At 53.3% G+C, this 20,145-nt stretch overlaps 1 protein-coding gene across 1 annotated transcript; it reads right to left on the bottom strand.

Annotated features, from left to right (window-relative positions):
• Positions 1-247: 247 nt before the first annotated feature.
• On the bottom strand, positions 248-16,958 carry POM121C (POM121 transmembrane nucleoporin C). The gene is made up of 13 exons (XM_060173467.1): positions 16,347-16,958; positions 14,798-15,013; positions 14,249-14,407; positions 11,015-11,095; positions 9,558-9,729; positions 5,951-6,042; positions 5,363-5,436; positions 4,813-4,937; positions 4,592-4,694; positions 4,231-4,389; positions 1,832-3,508; positions 771-893; positions 248-544 (listed from the first exon to the last, which is right to left on the bottom strand). Exons 1-13 carry the CDS (start codon positions 16,901-16,903, stop codon positions 447-449), a joined length of 3,636 nt encoding a protein of 1,211 aa, XP_060029450.1. The 5' UTR covers positions 16,904-16,958; the 3' UTR covers positions 248-446.
• Positions 16,959-20,145: the final 3,187 nt, after the last annotated feature.

Raw genomic sequence — 20,145 nt, 5'->3', positions numbered from 1 at the left:
GAGGTCACCTGACAAGGACACGGCCTGTGGAACCAGTGAGGGACTAAGCAGCGAAAGGGGTGGCGGTCGGGTTGAGTCAAGGGGCCGGTGGGGAGAGCCGCTTCGTGGAGTTGAGCCAAGCAAGCGGATAAAGTTATGCCCCCCTGCCCCCCATTCCGAGGGACCGTGGGGGCCGGGCCAGGCCTCCCTCCAGCCAGGCTGTCTGGGGCCCGGATCTCGCACTAGTCAGGGACAGAAGCAGACTCTATGTACAGCTGTTTCTTTAGTTTTCTCCAGCCTCACCAGGCCAAGTGTTCAAGTAAGGTCCCAGGCTGCCTCCTGCCTCCTAGGGATAGGCCCCGGGCGTCAGAACCAGAGGGGTGGTCTATTTCCCGGAATGAGAAGAGAAGGGTCAGAGGCTCTTCCTAGCAGGGGCTGAGGTCAGGGTGGGGCACAGCACGGGGCAGCTACTTCTTGCGGGTGTGCTGCCTCCGGGCCTGCAGCCGCTGGCGTGCCCCTGGGGTCTTGGATCCTGCACCAATGGAGAACGAGGGGGCCGCCGACCCTGCAAAGTCCAGCGAGGTCCTGTCAGGACTGCCCCACCGTGGGGTGTCCTCCCCTCTCAGGCGGGCAGACCCCAGGGCCACAGCAGGTCCGAGGCTCCCCTGAAGAAAGCTCTGCTCTACCAGCCCCGCTGCCTCTCCTGGGTCCTCCCAAGAAGCCCCCCAAGCTAGAAGCCCCCCACACACACCCTAAGAGACAAGCCAGCGGGCCACGGAAGTGCCACTTACCAAATGTTGCGACTCCAGTAAAGCCCTGGGCGGGGGCTGAGGATGCCCCAAAGGAGAGGCTGCTGCCTGCGGTGCCCACCCCGGGGGCAGCACTGTTCTGCCCAAAGGTGGGTGTGGAGGTGCCTGAGAGAGAAAGCAGTGAGGTGGGTGGGCAGTGACAAGCTTCTTGGGGCAGGGCTGCCCCGCCACCTCAGCCAAGCAGAGGCAGCACCCGCCTTGCCCTGAGGCCCCTCTGACCCATAACCCATGGTCTCCCCCTTCCCCTGCACTCCCAGAACCCTCTGTGCTTCCAAGAGCCTTTCCTACTTTAAGTAAAAGCTCCAGTGAGGGGGGGTTGGGCGGTAGCACAGTGGGTTAAGCGCAGGTGGCGCAAAGTGCAAGCACTGGTGTAAAATCCCAGTTCGAGTGCACCGCTTCACGGGTGGTGAAGCAGGTCTGTAGGTGTCTGTCTCTCTCCCCATTTCTCTGTCCTATCCAACGACATCAATAATAACTATAACAATAAAACAAGGGCAACAAAAAGAATTTAAAAAAAAGCTCCAGGGAGTCCCGGCGGTAGCGCAGTGGGTTAAGCGCAGGTGGCGCAAAGCTCAAAGGACCGGTGGGTTGGTGGGAGGATACCGGTTCGAGCCCCCAGCTCCCCACCTGCAGGGAATCGCTTCACAGGTGCAGGTGTCTTGTCTTTCTCGCCTTCTGTCTTCCCTTCCTCTCTCCATTTCTCTGTCTTTTCCAACAACAATGACATTAACAATAATAATAACTATAACAACTAAAAAACAAGGGCAACAAAAAGGAAAATATTTAAAAAATTGTTAGAAAAAAAAACCTTCCAGTTGAGTCTGCTGTCTGAAGCCTGCTGTGACTTGCCCTCTGAAGGCTAATGTGCCCCCCCCATCCCAGCCTGCAGCCACCCTGGCCCCCAACCTCTCCCCAGCCAACACCCTGTCCTCTGGAGCACCCCACCCCCACTGGGACAGTGACTGCAACCCGTCTGGAGTCTCATGCCACCCCCGCACAGCTTGTTGCTCAAACAGACCCCACTGGCTGGCCCACCCACTCACCTCCAAACACAGGCTTGGTCTCCGCTGTACCGGCCGTGCCAAAGGCGAAGGGGGTACTCTGGCTGGCGGTGCCCAGGGTGCTCTGACCCAGGGCCGCCCCGAAGGTGGTGGAGCCAGCAGCTGGCCCGCTCTGTCCTGCTCCGAAGCTGAACGTCCCAGAGGCTGCGACAGTGCCCGAAGCAGCCCCACTGATCCCAAATGCCCTGCTGGCCCCTGAGCCCCCAAAGGTGAAGGGCGATGGTGTGGTGGTGCCGCCGAACAGCAGGCCCGTGGTGCTGCTGCTAGTGGTCTGAGTGGTGGTGGGGGTGCCAAAGCCGGCGGTGGTGGCTGTGCCGAAGGAGAAGACCGTGGTGCCGCCAAAGGCTGGCTGGGTGGAGGCAGGGGTGCCGAAGGTAGATGCGGGGGGCTTCAGGCCCCCAAAAGCCGACTGAGTGGCAGTGCCAAAGACAGACGCGGCCGGGGTGGGGGTCGGGTTGGCGGGCGCAGCCGGGGCCGCAGAATTCCCGAAGGTGAAGGAGCTGCCGAAGCTGGGGGCAAGGGCTGACTTGGCCCCCAGCTGCTGCCCATCGGCAGCACCGAATGCGGGCGGGGAGTTGGCTCCGGGGTACGGCGGGGCTGGGGTCTTGGTGGCCGAGCTAAAGGGAATGTTGAAGGCCGGTGTGGCGGCACCGCTGAGGGTCAGCGTGGGCTGGCTGCTGGTGGCGGCAGGCGCCGAGGTGGTCGGTGCGGCACCGAAGCTAACGAAGCCGGTGCTGCTGCTGGCCGTTGGGGCGCTGCTGAGCGTGGACTGGCCGAAGGTGGTGGCTGCCGTGGAGGCGTGTGTGGCAGGTGCCTTGCCAAACTGGAACATGGAGCCAAGGACGGGGGTGAAGCTGGCACCGGAGGCAGGGGGAGCCCCAAAGAGGAAAGGCTGGGAGGTGGACGTGGCGGTGCTGGTCCCGCTGCTCACGGCACTGGTGGAGGAGGTCCCTCCGAAGCTGAACATGGGCTTGGGGGTGGTGTCCGCGGCTGCACTGGTAGAGCTCACAGGAGCTGGTGAGGAGGTGCCGGCGGCAGCGGCGCTAGCTGGAGCCGTGAAGATGGGGGCGCTTGTGACAGTGGCTGGAGCAGCAGTTTGGGTGAAGAAGGAAAGGGACAAGGGCACAGATGTTGGGGGGCCCGGCTTGTCAAATATAGGCTTGAAGGTGGGGGCCGAGGTGCTGGTGGTCAGGAGGGTGGCACTGGAGCTCGTCGTGGGGGTGGCCGTGGAAGGGCTGGCACCCATCTTCTCGCTCTTCGTTGGGCTCTCAAAAATGGGCTTGAACATGGGCGATACGGTAGCCCCCCCAGAAGCCGCAGAGGCTGGAGGATTGGCGGGGGGGTCTACAGGGGGTGTGCTCAGCATCCCAAAAAGGAGGCTCTGCTTGGGGGGGGCAGGGGACGCAGTGGTCAGGGCTGGGAGATTGGAAGGGGTCTCCACCGTTGGGGCTGGTGGCGACTTGGTGTCAGAGGCTGGCACTGCGGGAGCGGCAGGGCTCAGCCCCAAGAAAGGGACCATGGGCTTGGAATCTGCTGGGGTGCTGGAAAGGGCCCCCAGCTGTGAGGAGCCGAGAGGGGCCTGAAGGCTGGGAGTCTTCGGGGGCGTCTTCGGAGACTTCGGAGGTGACTGGGCCTCAGTGGTGGCCACTCCGGCGGATTCTGAGAAGAGAGCAGATGCTAACACCCTCACATGTGAACTAAGACATGCTTCTGCCCCTCCCCACGCCCGGCTCAGCCTTTTGATACCAGACGCCAACCTCATGTTTACTCCTTAAAATCCCTGAGCATCTGTTCTACCTTTCACAGAATACAGGAGGCGCTAGACCAAGGCTCAACTGGGGATGACAACTGAACTCCAATCCAGTCACTACTCAATTTCTCCGACAAGGGCACTGCTAAGCCTGGACGGTGCTCAGTGTAGGGCGTAGGGCGTATGGCCTCGGGTGAGGGGGCCTCTGCTCTTGAGCCCCGGAGAGGCTGACGCCATCGGGTGTGGCACAAGGTAGACACGCAGCACCGTCAGGGCTGGGGGCTGTGCCGGCAGAGCCCTGGAAACCCAGCAGGGCAAGCCGCTGCGGGCTAGCACGCACCCATGGGAGAGTGCCAGCACGCGTATGTGCATGCCCGTGTGGCACAAACATTAATATCCTCAACTTTACGGGCATGACAGTGAGGCTCTGAGTCAGGAGCCACCGGCCCCTGGCCCAGCGTCCAGAGCCGTAGCCCCTGTCCCCCGTCCCGAGAATGCCGACTGAGACCTACACCGGCAGAGCTGAGAAAAGAGGCGCCAGCCATCTGTACGGATACCCAGCCACTGGCTGGTCTGGGGCTTTCGCAAAGCTGCTGCCCTTCACAGGTTCAGAGGAAGCCCTCCCACTCACCTTCCGGGGGGCTGGGGGAACTCTGTATCTTCTTCAAACTCTCCAGCAGTGGGTTAGTGCTCGAGGTGGGCGAGGTGGTCGGGCCAGTAGCAGGCAGCGTGAAGGTGAAGGAAGGCTGGGTGGCAGGGGGGTTGTCGGCAACAGGGCTGGGGGCAGCATCTGGGGGGGAGGGGCAAAGGCTGACCACCGCCTGTGGGGCAGTCCTTTCCCTAACACCCAGCAAGGAGCAGGAAACTCTCAAAACACCTGCCCTCAATCTGGGTGCTGACGCTTCTCCAGGGTCTACCCAGACCCTAACGAACATAAACCCCAAGGACACACATGTGCTCTCCTGAGTGTGGGAGTCACCTACTCTCCTCACCCGTCTTATCCTCCAGGACCTTGTTGAACCACTGCAGCGAAGCCTTCTTCTCCTGGTCGAGGTCCTCAGCGGTGATGGAGTAACCCAGCTGAGGCGGAGGGGGCTGTTGGGAGACAATGGGGGGGGGGGGGGATCAGTCAGAAGAAACGGGAGAAGCCTGCATCCGGCTTCCCCCAGAGGAGGCTGGGTTGGCAAAGGTGGGTGAGTGGGCAGAGCCGTACCAGGGCCAGCTGGTCTCCTCGCCGGGAAGGCAGCAGCTGGACCTTCCGCTTCCGCTGTCCAGTGCCGCCAGGTGTGGGAGGGGAGCTCCACGAGTTCTGTTTCTTCCACGTGGCTATTTCTGCAACTAGACAGGGGCAGACTACTTCTTCCCTCCTTCAGAAGAGGGACAGGCCTGTGCATTCACCTGCTCTTCAGTACTGAATCTTCACTCTCACTGATTCTACCCTCCACGGCCAGGGCTCGCGGAAGCTGCGAGTGATGTTATCTTGAACTGTGGAGAAGTCTGCTAAAAGCTCACACACACTGGGTAGGTACCTGGACAGTTCACTGAGACCCCCACATTGGCAGACCTGTCCCCAGCTGCCTGGCGTCTTGCAGTGAACGTGTCAGTGTAACCCCCCCCCACCCCCCAAGACTCTAATCCTCTGAAGATGACACTCCCATCTGAAGCTGTCAGCCCCAGGCACAGCAAAGTTCAACGTGTTTCCAAATAGGTCAGAGCTTGACGCCGACTCCCAGCAGCACCACTGCTGCCGCTTTTCAGCTTACCTTTTTCTCCCTGGGACTCCTTATCTGCCACCAACGGCGTTGAAGAGCTAGATGTGTGAGAGAACTCCTCTTCTCTGCAGCAGAAAAAGGCAAGAAGGCAGTTCGGAAACACTTCCTGACAAAACGTACTTGGGTAGCTTCCTACAACCTCCTACCCACCAACTGTCCGAAGACTAGACCCACCACGATTCCAGAGCTCGGCATAGCAGGACAGAAAAGGAGTCAGAAGAAAATTCCCACAGTGATAAAAGACAGGAGTTTTCAGGGAAGCTGTGAAGAAGTACACAACAGTAGCCTTCAAAGCTTTACTGACAGCCTGTCAAGTTCCTAAAAGTTCTAAGTGCAGGCTGACTGAGCTAAGGGAGGCTGTGGGTTGGGAGACGGTCGCCTGGAGTTCCAAGCATGCCCCCCTCCGCCTGCTGACAGCATTCATCCCGTCTACTCTGGCACCCCACTCACCCACTGCGGTCTGAGAGGACCAGAGCCTCTACCCTCAGTACACAACAGCTGCACCAGCCGGGAACAATCTGGGGGACACACCCCACACTCCTGCACTGGGACTAGATGGCACAGCAAGGGACAGCTGACCTTGATTTCTTGGCTGGTCTCTCTGGGGTCTGGGAGCGGGATGAAGCTGGGCTAGAGAAGGACGAGGAGCTGGGACCACTTCTCTTCCACATCTAAAAGCCAAGCAAAAAGGCAACGTGAGTGACCCCATCCAACCCATAACAAATTTTTTAATGTTTTTTTTTTATATTTACTTATTCCCTTTTTGTTGCCCCTTGTTTTATTGTCGTAGTTATTGTTGTCTGTCTTCGTTGTTGGACAGGACAGAGAGAAATTGAGAGAGGAGGGGAGACAGAGAGGGGGAGAGAAAGACAGACACCTGCAGACCTGCTTCACCGCTTGTGAAGTGACTTCCCTGCAGGTGGGGAGCCGGGGGCTCAAACCGGGATCCTTAAGCCGGTCCTTGCGCTTTGCGCCACGTGCGCTTAACCCACTGCGCTACCGCCCAACTCCTACAATAGAAATTTCTAATTCTAGTCACCGCTGCATACAAAATCTCTTGAGAGGACGTCAAAATCTCTTTTGAGAACACACGCGCTAATGGAAAGAGTCACCTGAAAAAGGAACAAAATGTTAATGGGTGAATGCAGAAGGCAAACACCTTCTTCCTGAATATACTATGGTGGACACTTGGCAGCGGCGCAGACCTATGATGTACACGTGTGTTCCCTGTGCCGTCCTTGGGAGGTGGACCGAGCAAGTTAAAAACCAATCCAGCGAGAAGCCAGTGAACTGATGTCCCGCTTTCACACCTGGCCCCTATCCAGTCCAGCACCTTGTTTCTTAAAATATATTTTATGATCTTAGTGCTTCCTAATCTCACTCTCTTTAACGGCAAGTGTTTCAGTTTACGGTGCTACCCCCAGCTAGTCTTGCAGTTCCCTAACAGGACCACGCTCATTTCCAAGTTTGTATCTTAGGGGAGACAGCACAATGACTATGCAAACACTCTCATGGCTGAGGCTCCAAAGCCCCAGGTTCAATCCCCTATACCACCATAAACCAGAGCCGAGGAGGAAAATAAAGTAATAGGAGACCGAGTGGTAGTGCACTAGGTTAAGCACACATAGAACAGAGCCTAAGGGGAGTCGGGTGGTAGTGCAGTGGGTGCAAAGCCCAAGGATTGGTAAGGATCCCGGTTCAAGCCCCCCCCCCCAGCTCCCCACTGCAGGTGTCTCTCTCCCCATCTTCCCCTCCTCTCTCCATTTCGCTCTGTCCTATCCAACTACAACAATAACTTGTTAACAATAAAAACAAGGGCAACAAAAGGGGGCTGGAGCTTGGTGCCAGCACTACAATTTACTACTCCTAGCAGCCTTTTTTTTTTTTTTTTATTGGATAGGACAGAGAAAACTTGAGAGGGGGAAAATAAGAGAGGAGGAGACAAAGAGGGAGGCCTGCTGACCTGCTTCACCATTTGTGAAGTGAACCCCCCCTCCTCACCACCACCACAGGTGGAGAGCCAGGGGCTCAAACCGGGATCCTTGCACAGGTCCTTAGGCTTTATTCTTTTTTAATATTCCCTTTTGTTGCCCTTGTCTCCACCTGCAGGGGGGAAGTTTCATGAGTGGTGAAGCAAGGCTGCAGGTGTCTCCCCCCCTCATTTTCTGTCTCTATCCTATAATAAATAAATAAATAAAAATTAAAAACAAGTGATATATATCCTCTATGTTCAAACACACCCACAGAGGCACAAGTAAAAGCACCAATGCCTCACCTGCCCATCTGGTTTCAGGGCTCAGAGCTGTAACCAGCTGGCCTGCTGACAGGGTGGTGGAGACAGGGCCACACTCTCACAGGCTGACAGGACTCTCTGGCAGCACCAGGTGAGCTAGCTACTCACGAATAATTCTAAAGTCGCTTGAGAGCATTGCTGGTACTAAAGACAGAGACCCAGTAAGTACCTAACAGGCCTCGGTGCTTGAAAACTTGGGGCTCTTTGTCCCAGTTTAAGCCAAGGGCCTAGGACAGGTTTAAGTTCTCTAATGGAAGGTTATCTTCTTTTCATCCCCACAGCTGTTCTGGCTTAACTTGTCTCAAATAGACTCTCCCCTTCCACATGTGTTGTGTCTGTGTGTCACTATCAAGCGGCCAGTCGGCCCTGCGGGCGGTCCTTTTCAAGCGCTCCCTTCAGATCTTTCCGACAATCCTCTGGAGGTGAGCCGTCTCATTGCTCTGCCCCCAAGTCTCCTCGCTACTGAGAGGCAAGGTTTGAACCACCTGTAGCTGCCAGACTTGCTGTACTGCTAGGTCTCCTCTCTGAAGAAGTTTAAGTGCTTCCTGCGTGAACAACTTGACTAGGTGCTCAATGCCTAAAGGATGACTCTCTGGCTGGCCTGGGAGGTGGCGCAGTGGATAAAGCACTGGACTCTCAAGCGTGAGGTCCTGAGATCAATCCCCGGCAGCACATGTACCACAGTGATGTCTGGTTCTCTCACTCCTATCTTTTTCATGAATAAATAAATAAATTCTTAAAAAAAAAAAAAAAGGTTAAGCACAGGTGGCGCAAAGCACAAGGACCAGCTTAAGGATCCCGGTTCGAGTCCCCAGCTCCCCACCTGCAGGAGAGTCACTTCACAAGTGGTGAAGCAGGTCTGCAGGTGTCTATCTTTCTCCCCCCTCTGTCTTCTCCTCCTCTCTCCATTTCTCTCTGTCCTATCCACAACAATGACATCAATCACAACTACAATAATAAGTACAACAATAAAAACAACTAGGGCAACAAAAGGGAATAAATAAATATTTAAAAAAAGATGACTCTCTTGTATGAGCCCTTGGTTGGGGCTCATTTCACCTTTTCTATCAAATTTAATATAATTTATTGAACTGTTCACCCTTCTAGTTATTAATAATAGCCTCGTATCAGGTATCTCTCTGCACGTGTGCTAATGTATCAGTGCTTTCTGGTCTTTTTTTTTTTCTTTTAAGATTTTATTTATGAGAAAGGAGGAGAGAAAAAGAACCAAATATCACTCTGGCACATGTGCTGCCGGGGATCAAATTCGGGACCTCATGCTTGAGAGTCCAAAGCTTTATCACTGCGCCACCTCCCGGACCACGTTTCGGGTCTTTCTATTCTGCACACTGCTCTCCAGTTACCACTCTTAAGGGTTTTTTTTGCCCCCTCCATAGCAGCACTCAGCTCTGGCTTACTGAGGTACAAGTGTCTAAAGCAGGACTTCAGAGCCTCCAGTATCAGTCTTGTCTCTCTTTTTCTCCCCTTCCTGGTGTACCCCTCAGTTTTTTGTCTGTTTGTTATATATTTCCTTTTGTTGCCCTTGTTTTTTATTGTTGTAGTTATTACTATTGATGTTGTCATTGTTGGATAGGACAGGGAAATGGAGAGAGGAGGGGAAGACAGAGAGAAGGACAGAAAGATAAGACACCTGCAGACCTGCTTCACCCCCGTGAATCGACTCCCCTGCAGGTGGGGAGCCGGGGGCTCGAACCAGGATCCTTCCACCGGTCCTTACGCTTTGCGCCACCCGCGCTTTACCTGCTGTGCTACCACCTGACTCTCACCTCTGGGTTTTGAAGTAGTTATGGTACCTGACAACAGAAAGGTGGTTAGTCAAAAACAACGGCTAATCGACTAGTTCGTGCGAGGCCACGGACATGGCAGATGTACCTGAGTGAAGCCACGCGAGGAGCTGTACGAGCTGGTGATGGCGTTGCGGCTGGAGCTGGGGATTCCGCCCGTGTGTGTGCTCGTCAGGGAGCTCATGGAAGAGGTGCGCGACCTCTTATTCAAGTGGTCTTCTGAGCTTTGTGTACTGAGACCCCTCTTTAGAGACCCAGGCCTACCGAGACAGAGAAAGGCGACACTCTTTCAAGGCTTAATTCGCGATCACAACTTTCTTCAACTTGACTTTTCAAAAAGGACAGTCCTCTGATTTTATTAAAATTCAGCAAGATGTAGCCAGCGAAGTCAGGGTAGGAAAGACAAGTCACAGAAAATCCCCGAGTCTTTCTTATAGAACAGCTGGTCTAGGGGGCCGGATGGTGGCACACCTGGTTGAGCGCACATGTTTCAATACATTAGGGACCCAGGTTCGAGACCCCGGTCCCCTACCTGAGTGGTGAAGCAGGGCTGCAGGTGTCTCTCTGCCTCTCCATCTCCCCCTTCCCCCTCGATTTCTGACTTAAAAAAAAAAAAGTAATAGCTGCTCTAACCTCTGCTACAGTGCTGACAGCTCACCATCTACTGGAATGATAATAGCTGACATTCAATCCACTTACTGGGTGAAAATGCATGTCCTCATTCAATCCTGAATTTTACGCGCATTGGTGCAAGTTATTCTCTCATTTCTCTATTCCTCTTGGGTCTCTCTCTCTCTAAAATTTATTTTTAATCAAAGAGAGATTCAGAGACTAGAGCACTGCCCAGCTCTGGCTTATGGTGGGGCTGGAGACTGAACCTGGGACTTTAGGCCCTAGGTACAGAAAGTTATCTAAATAACCATTATGCTGTGTCTCCAGCCCCCAACCCCCTTTTAACCTCTCCTATCCATCTTAGTTGCTTTCATCAGAGTACATCTCAGTTAGGGTCAGCAGCCTCCAGGACAGCCTAAGTGGCACTGAGGAGAGACCAAGTCAATGCACACATGCCGGGCTCCGCACACACCAGGAGTAGGAGCACAGCACTGCTCTGTGTGGCAGCTGTGGCACACTGCTGACTCCGGTTCCATCTGTTACTCCAGGCCCTCCCGCATGCAGCTGAGCCCCTTCCACTCTCTAATTCTCCCTCAGATGGATTGGAAGTCAAATACAGAAAAGCCTGGTTCTCTCAATTTCACATTCTTGCACTTTATGCACGGCACAAGACTGCTTCTCTCTATTTATGTCCTTGGCCGTCAAATGCATTCACAAGTCCTCTTAGCCTCAGTTCGCATTAGCCATACTGAGGCAAACGTAGCTGAAGGAATCAGACCTGGAAACAGCTACCGACTACCCCTGCCTTCACAGATTCGAGCCTGGACTATGGAGGCAATGCCACGAGCCAAGAGGGAAACCGGCAGGACAATGTCAGCTGGTTCCTTCTGCCCAATCAGTCTGTGTTTCTCCTGCAGATGGCGTCTCACTTACTTAGGCACAAAAGAGGCAGGAACTCCGTTAGCCAGCAGGGGTTCAAATGCTGACTGTCCACTTCCACTGCTGTCATGGCGCCTGCGAGAAATAGAAGAGGCTCAGCCCCAGTCCCCACCTGCAGGGGGAAAGCTTCACAAGTGACGAAGTAGGGCTGCAGGTGTCTTTGTTGTCCCTCCCCCTCTCTACCACCCTCTTGATTTCTGGCTGTCTCTATCCAATAAATAAAGATGATAAAAAATTTTTTTTAAAAAAATAAGGGAGTCTGGCAGTAGTGTAATGGGAAAAAAAAAAAAAAGAAGAAGAGGCTCAGGGAAAGACCCCCCATCCCACCCTATTCCTGGGCGCTAAGGCCAGTTCCGTGTAGTAGAGAGCCAATGTCAGACTCGGGGGTGGGGTGGAGAATTGCTTCGGATCCTTGGTGTACTTCACCACAGTAAAGGACTCTGGGGTGGGGATGAGGGTTCAGGTCCTGGAACATGATGGCAGAGGACCTAGAAGGGCTTGAATTGTTATGTGGAAAACTGAAAAATGTTATATGTGGACAAACTACTGAATTTTATTTTATTGCTGTATTTTACTGTGGGCTGTAAACCATTAGCCCCCCTCCCCACCACCACCAATAAAAGAAATGTCTGGAAAAAAAATTGCTTCAAATCTCAAAGACTCCAAAAGGGTAAATTTTATCCTTTTTTTAAAAAAATATTATTTCCTTTTGTTGTCCTTGTTTTATTGTCATAGTTATTATTGTTGTCATCGTTGCTGGACAGGACAGAGAGAAATGGAGAGAGGAGGGGAAGACAGAGAGGGGGAGAGAAAGACAGACACCTGCAGACCTGCTTCACTGCCTGTGAAGTGACTCCCCTGCAGGTGGGGAGCCGGGGGCTCGAACCGGGACCCTTAGGCCGGTCCTTGCGCTTTGCACCACGGGCGCTTAACCTGCTGCGCTACCACCTGACTCCCGGTAAATTTTATTCTAACACTGTCCTGGTCATAAGGAAGTAATTCAAAACCTTTTGAATAAATCAGGTGCTACAATTATTTGCTAAAAGGGACTAGGTCGTGGCATAACTGGTTAAATGCACATATTACCATGCACGGGAACCCAGGTTCAAGTCCCTGGTCTCCACCTGCAGGGTGGTGAAGCAGGGCTGCAGGTATCTCTCTATATATACTTCCCCAACCTTTTGAATTTCTATCAGATAAAAATTGCTAACTTCAAAGTTTTATGACCAGGAGCTGAACACCCCCACAACCCAGAAATCACCACTGTACAACAGTGGCGGGAAATCTCAGTGGTGCAGAAACCTACTACTGGAGATAAGAAACTGTACATGTGACATCAATTGTCCTGGAAATCACAATAAAGTGATGAAAAAAATAATAATAAAAATGGTCATAGGTGGAGAGTAGATGGCATAATGGTTATGCAAACAGACTCTCACGCCTGAGGTACCAAAGTTCCAGGTTCAAGTCCCCTGAACCACTGACCATAAGCTAGAGCTGAATAGTGCTCTGGTTTTTAAAGAAGAAAAGTCACTGTCGGAATCGGGCTGCACATCCCACAGTGCTTGAGGCGTCACCACGCCACATTGGGGGGGTCAACTTTCACCTCTCACGGGAGAATGGGGTTTGTGTGGTGCATCGTCACTGCTCCATTTCTGGAAAAGACCGTGCAGAGTTCTCCTTATAAGCTCTCTGGGGTCAAGGAGGAGTACCATCCAAGAGAACACGAGAAGCCTCTTCAAAATGTGAGAATGGTGATAGCCTCTTCCTCGCCACTTCCACACTCCGCAGGACAGATGCTCACTTAAAGGTGCATCCTGTCACCACTGGCTGGCATTTCTGTCCTACAACTACCGCCACTATTGCTCTTCCCTCCTGAACGGCGTCCTGCAGAGTCAAAGGGGCAAACCCTGATCCTGCGGATACGAGTTGGGGTCAGATGACGGCGACACCACTGACAGTTTGCTCACTGCCTCCTTCAGGCTCTTCCTTGACATTATAGGAAGAAGCCCCTTCTCGCTATTGTCACACCATCCTGTGCCCCCTACCCCATAACCTCTAACCTTTTACGATCTTATTGTCGCCTTGCTTGTCTTATACCCTGTCTAAGGGTGTCTTCCCTCAGGTCCACGAGAGCCCGGTCTCGTTCACTGCTCAGACTCAGCACCTCGGACAGGCTCTCGGCATGAAGAGCGCTCGAGGCTGGGTTGAGAAACAAGTGGCCTCTTTATGGGACTCGGGGAGCCGGAGCAGGCTTGCGTCCTAACTACTAATTCCAAGTGTTCATTTTCATTCAGCTACTGGAAACTCAATCACTCTGGCCTCCTGTTAGTGCTCACTGTTCTTTGCCAAGTGCTTCCTTCAGCACAATTATGACATTTAAGCTGGTGGTTATCCACATCATGAAAGAAAACGGGACTGTGAGGGGATCTTTTGCATACACTCTTTAAAAAATAAAACGGAATTTGTATAAAAGCACGAGGCTAGTAATGACAGCTAATGTTGTTGGCTTCTCTCTAGCGAGGTGCTGGAGGTTAAGTGCACATAGTGCCAAGCACAAGTACAGGCTTAAGGATCCCAGTTCCAGCCCCCGTCTCCCCATCTGCGGGGGGGGGTGGGGGGTCGCTTCACAGTGGTGAAGCAGGTCTGCAGTTGTCTGTCTTTCTCTTTCCCTCTCTATCTTTCTATCCTTTCTCAATTTCTCTCTGTCCTATCCAACAGCAGCAGCAATGACAACAAAATGGAGAAAATGGCCACCAGGAGCAGTGGATTTGTAGTGCAGGCACCAGCAATAAGACTGGGGGCAAAAAAAAAAAGGGGGGCTGGAAAAGCTAAACTATGAATCCTATTAAATGTACGCCTTAGAAACACACAGCATTTCCCGGCTCCCCACCTGCAGGGAAATCACTTCATAGGCGGTGAAGCAGGTCTGCAGGTGTCTGTTTTTCTCTCCCCCTCTCATCTTCCCCTTCTCTCTCCATTTCTCTCTGTCCTAGCCAACAACAACAACATCAATAACAATAATAACTACAACAATAAAAACGACAAGGGCAACAAAAAGGGAATAAATATTTCTTAAAAAGAGAAACACACAGCATGAAGGCCTGTGGTGCTAAGTCCTTTCAGGAAAGCCAAAGAAGAGGATCCATTCAGGCTCAGAAACTGAAGTTGGCCTCCTTATCTTTCGGATACACCCCGGGGGACTTAATGAATATGAGGCTCAGTTACCTCCTTTTATTCTCCTGGCCATCACTGAATATTTGATCTTCCTCCTCCACTGTCCGTTTCTTCCTCTCTTTGAGGGCATTCAGCACAGTCTCCTTTGCACACGGGTCAGGAGTATTGATTGAGGGCGAGGACAATGCCGAGCTGATGATCTGTTCTGATCTGCAACAAGTCAGGATTCCAGGAGTAAGACAGTTTAATCAACATGCCAAAGAGCATAAGCTTCCCACACTGGACAATGTTATGGGGCGGGTGGTGGTGCAGCCGGTTGAGTGCACTTTACAACGTGCAAGGACCCGGGTTCCAGCCCCTGGTCCCCACCTACAGGAGAAAAGCTTTGCGAGTGGTGAAGCAGGGCTGCAGGTGTCTGTCACTCTCTCCCTCTCAATTTCTAGTTGTCTCCATCCAATAAAGAAAGAAAGAAGTTTGAAAAAAAAAAGAAATTTGCAAAATCAATTTCTCATTCAAACAAAGATGATGTTGGATTTGTGCTGGTGGAGACTGAAGTGGGGCAGGCAACAGAGCGACTCCCTCCGCCGCCCCAGCACTCACAGTGGAGAGCGAGTCAGCTTGCTGTCGGGAGGGGCGATCCTCACAGTCACGGGGCTGCACACCATCTTGGAATTACGGACAGATAACACAGTCTTCTTGTGGTAACCATTCCAACACACTGTGGGAAGCGACCCCAGCAAAGAATACTGGGCCTGCTGGATTGGATAGCGTCTTCGAGGTGTTATTACAAACCGATTTGATAGCGTCCCGCAATCCCTGCGGAGAAAAGGAGACACGTGATGGAATCAGGGAAGCTCTGAAGAATGTCAGGCAGGTCCAGCAACCACAGATGTATGTGGGTTCGGGTTATTTCCCGGACAGCTCACAGCTCTAACACAGGATGTGGTGTTTCAATGGTGACTTTCCCACATCGCGTCTAATGGCAGAAAGAGGGTGGCAGTCTTCCCCAGCTGTCCCTACAGTGGAGATCAACAGTCAGAGAGGCACAGTGAGAACCCTGCCCAGACAAGGAGAGCTGCGAGAGAAGGTGAGTGTGTCAGGACTTGCAGGGAGTGGTATTTCAAGAATCCTTACTTAAGTCTTTTCATTCTTGCGTGCCAAGTGATCAGCAATGCAAACCTATAGGCAAACACCTTGAACACTTATAGTGATCTTTTTCTCCACCGGAAGTTGGTTCCAGGACCCTTCCTTCATGAGACAGTAAGGTGATTCCACCTGGGAGGTGGCTCGGTGGTAGAACTTTGGCCTTGAAAATGCGATGTCCCCGAGTTTAATCCCCAGAATAAAAAATATGCATTACATGCCAGAGTGCTTCTCTGACCTCTCTCCCCTTTCCGGCTCATTAAGTTAAAAACAAACAAACAAACAAATAAAATAAAAGCCCACTCTTTTAAAATAAATGGAAACGGTGGTGTGAAAAACTGGTATGCAGCATTGCTGAAAGCAGTGCCCAAGGGCAGGGCAGGTAGCATAATGGTCCCCAAAGACACTTTCATGCCTGAGGCTTCGGAAGTCCCAGATTCAAGCTCCTGCACCACCATCAGCCAAGCCGGTTAGTGCTCTGGGGGGGGGGGGGGACCGCGCTAGCCAAGTACAGAGGCAAACACTCTCGACATAACGGAGCGTTTTTGGGGTTACGGAAGGACGAATTCAGGGGTGTGGAAGCGTTAGGTAGCAAGGCGCACGGCAGTGGACCCTCAAGCACGAGGCTCAGAGTTCGATCCCTCCCCCCAGTGATGACACCTCCGCCCATCTGTATCTGCGTCCACCACTGCCGCCAGATTCCGGCCAAGCTTCTGCACCGCTCAGCTACACAGGCCGCAGGAAAAGGGCTCGTTAGCTGGGGCAACAGCTCCTGGAGCAAGCACACTTCGCTCGTTAATCCAAGCATTTCTTTGCGAGGCCACAGGGAAAAAGGAAACAGGAACGGAACATACTCTACCTGAAAGACACCGGGTTACGTCAACCCAGGGAGGGATCAAGACTCAGGGCATCAGGATCGGGCAGAGCAGTTCTGGGGGGGGGGGGGGGGGCGGCGACTCGCACCCGAGCAAGGGCCTGAGCGGGCGCCTGCTCGCGCGCGCCTTACCGGTAGGGAGGTCTCCGCGCGGGCCGCAGCGGGGAGGGCGCGGGCGTCCGGCCGAGGTGGAGGCGCGGGGGCGAGGGCGGCGGCGGCGGCGGCGCGGGGCGCGGGGCTGGGCGGCGGCCGGGCCTCTCCCGCGGCTCCCGGCCGGCGGGCGCGGGCCCCAGCTGCGGGGGGCCGGGTTTGCCCAGGTAGCTGCCCATGAGCAGCAGCTCGGCGCGGTCGGGCCCTCCGTGCGGGCTCCGCGGCTCTAGAAGGTTTCCGTTGGCCGCCGGCTTGGTCGGAGGGGCGGCCGGCAGCGTCCGCTGGCGCCGCCCGTCCCGCTCGAGAGCGAAGGCGCGAGGGCCGCGGGGCTCGCGGCTCAGCCCCCACCAGGCCGCGGTGGTCCCCACGGCCAGCCAGGCCAGAGCGGCTAGCGCCGGCACCAGGTACAACGCGAGGCCGAGCAGCGACAGGCCGAGGAGCGCCGCCCCAGCCGTCCCGCCGCGGCCTCGGCCGTCCCGGGCGCTCGCTATAGGCCGCCGCCGCTCGCCTCTGCCAGCCGCCGCAGCCGCCGGAGACATCGCGGCTCCGCGCCGCGGCGAAGACTTAAATATCCCAGCGTGCACCGCGCCCCGCGCCGCGCCGTCGCGTCCCGCCAACGTCACTGCGCTGGCGACTGAGTCTCGGGGCCGCGCTTCGCACCGGAAGAGGCGCTTAAAAACTGGTCCTGCGCGACCCCGCGGCTTACGTGACTTCCGGGAGGGGGGGCGCGAGTCGCCGGCGCAGATTGCGGGCGCCGTCGGCGCTTTTTACTGTCGCGGCCCGAAGTTGTGTGTCTGTGTTTTTACCCCCAGTCACTCTGTTTTCTGCCATTGCAGAAATGGTTAATGGGGCGGGGCGTGCTTGAACCCGCGAAGGTGTCGGCCTGGAGAGTGTAGCCTCTGGGCGGTGGCTGTTCTCGTTGGAGCGAAGGGAAGGTCTGAGGATGAAATCCAGTGTATCGCGGGGATTGTTGCCCGGCCCTGGGGCTTCTATGGCGTCAGAATTAAACCCTAATAAAACTGGGGGGGACCCTGGGTGGTTCAGCCGGAACTATGAATCCACTGCTCCTGGCGGCCATTTTCCCCCTCTTAATTTTTATTTGATTATCTTTATTTAATAGAGACAACCAGAAAACGAGGGAAAGGGAGATAGAGAGGGAGAGAGACAGAGACATGCCTGCAGCCCTGCTTCACTCACTAAGCTTTCCCCCTGCAGATGGGCACCGGGGATTCGAACCCGGGCCCTTGCCCCTTGTAACGCGCGCTCAACCAAGTGCGCCACCACCCGGCCCGTCCTATTTTTTTTTAATTATATAAGAGAAATTGAGAGAAGACAGGGAGATGGAGAGAAAGGTGGGAGCAGGGGCTTGAACCGACGTCCTTGCCCTTCGTACTATGTGCTTTTAACCAGGTGTGCCATCGCTGGTCCCCCCATAAAATAACTTTTTAAAAAAAATGTATAAATGGGACCAGAAGGTGACACGCCCAGTTTGAATACACGTTAGCATGTGCAAGGGCCCTGGCTCAAGCCCCTGGTCCCCATCTGTAGGGGCTTTGCATGAGTGGTGAAATAGGGCTGCAGGTGTCTCGCTTTCTCTCCATCTCTATCCAATAAATAAACAGGGTAAAAGATTCTTTTTTAAAAAAAGTCTTTTTATTTATTTTCCATTTTGTTGCCCTTGCCATAGTTGTTGTTATTGATGTCGTCGTTGTTAGGACAGAGAGAAGTGGAGAGAAGACGGGAAGACGGGGGGGGGGGGGGGGGGGGGGGGCGCGGAGTAGAGAAAAACACCTGCAGACCTGCTTCACCGCCTGTGAAGCGACGCCCCTGCAGAAGGGGAGCCGGGCCTCGAACTGGGATTCTTTACGCAGGTCCTTGCGCTTCGCGCCACATGTGCTTAACCCGCTGTGCTACCGCCGGACTCCCAAGATTCTTCCTTTTTAAAAATATTTATTTATTCCTTTTTAAAAAAACATTTTAAAAATATTTATTGATTCCCTTTTGTTGCCCTTGTTTATTTTTTGTTATTATTGTTGTTGTTATTGCTGTCATTGTTGTTGGATAGGACAGAGAGAAATGGAGAGAGGAGGGGAAGACAGAGGGGGAGAGAAAGACAGACACCTGCAGACCTGCTCCACCGCCTGTGAAGCGACTCTCCTGCAGGTGGGGAGCCGGGGGCTCGAACCGGGATCCTTAAGCTGGTCCTTGTGCTTTGCACCACCTGTGCTTAACCTGCTGAGCTACCGCCTGACTCCCTATTTATTCCTTTTTGTTGCCCTTGTTTTATTGTTGTAGTTATTATTGTTGTTGTTACTGATGTCGTCGTTATTGGATAGTACAAAGAGAAATGGAGAGAGGAGGGGAAGACAGAGAGGGGGAGAGAAAGACAGACACCTGCAGACCTGCTTCACCCTTGTGAAGAGACTCCTCTACAGGTGCGGAGCGGGAACTCGAACCTGGATCCTTACGCCGGTCTTTGCGCTTTGCACCACCTGCGTTTAACCCCCTGTGCTACCGCCCGACTCCCAAAAGATTCTTTTAAAAATGTGTGTAAGGGGTTAGAGCCTACCCCACTCCCCACCCTCCATGGGGGGTGCTTCATGAGTGGTGAAGCAGGTCTGCAGGTGTCTTTCTCCCTATTGCTCCCTCACCCCTCAATTTCAGTCTATAATAAAGGAAAAGGAAGAAAAGAAAAAGAAAGGGAAAATTTGACCACTAGGAGCAGTGGGTTCGTAGTGCTGGCAATGAGCTCCGGTGATAACCCTGGTGGCAATTTAAAAAAAGAAATGTAAGTAGAAAACTAGACAGGTTCAAGTCCCCAGTCCCCACCTGCAGAAGGAAAGCTTCACAAGTGGCGTAGCAGTGCTGCAGGTGTCTCTCTGCCTGCCCCACCCCCGTTTCTCCCTCTCAATTTCTGGCTGTTTCTAGCCAATAAATATAATAAAATTTTTTTTTTTAAATATTTATTTTATTTATTTATTCCCTTGTTGTTTTATTGTTGTAGTTATTGTTATTGTTGTCGTTGTTGGATAGGACAGAGAGAAACAGAGAGAGGAGGGGAAGACAGAGAGGAGGTGAGAAAGATAGACACCTGCAGACCTGCTTCACCGCCTGTGAAGCGACTCCCCTGCAGGTGGGGAGCCGGGGTTCGAACCGGGATCCTTATGCCGCTCCTTGTGCTTTGCGCCACCTGCGCTTAACCCGCTGCGCTACAGCCCGACTCCCAATATAATAAAATTTTTAAAAAAAGAAAATTAGAATTCAGTTTGTTAAATGTAATAGAAAAAAAACTAGAAAATAAATAATAAAGGTGAAGATTGGCAGGGAGGTGCTGCTTGAGCTGTGAGACTGGCTGGAGTTGGCACCAGGCAGATGAAGAAGCCTCATGCAGAAGCGCAGAGACAGACAGAATGAGTATCCAAACCAGCTCCACAGGACTGGCAAGTAGGCTCTTTGGTAGGAAAAGGAAGGTCAGAAAGACAGGAAGAGCTTAGTAAAGATGCTTCTGGAGCAGCTTTGGAGGGCTGGGGGGGGGGGGATAACCTGGACTGGGGAGACAGCATGATGGCTATACAAAAAGTTTTTCAAGCTTGAGGCTCTGAGGTTCCAGGTTCAACCTCCAGCACCACCATAAGCCAGAACTGAGCAGTGTTCTGGTGACGGTGTCTCTATCTCTATCTTATTCTCTGTAGCTACTCTTTTTCATTAAAATAATGACAATAAAATCAGGCCTTCTTTTCTTCCTCAACCTAACACAAGGGCACACTGTCTGTTACATGTT

Source organism: Erinaceus europaeus, chromosome 15 (genome assembly GCF_950295315.1).
Source record: "Erinaceus europaeus chromosome 15, mEriEur2.1, whole genome shotgun sequence".
In the NCBI taxonomy this organism is placed as follows: Eukaryota; Metazoa; Chordata; class Mammalia; order Eulipotyphla; family Erinaceidae; genus Erinaceus; species Erinaceus europaeus.
This window is presented reverse-complemented; position numbering and strand designations above follow the sequence as displayed.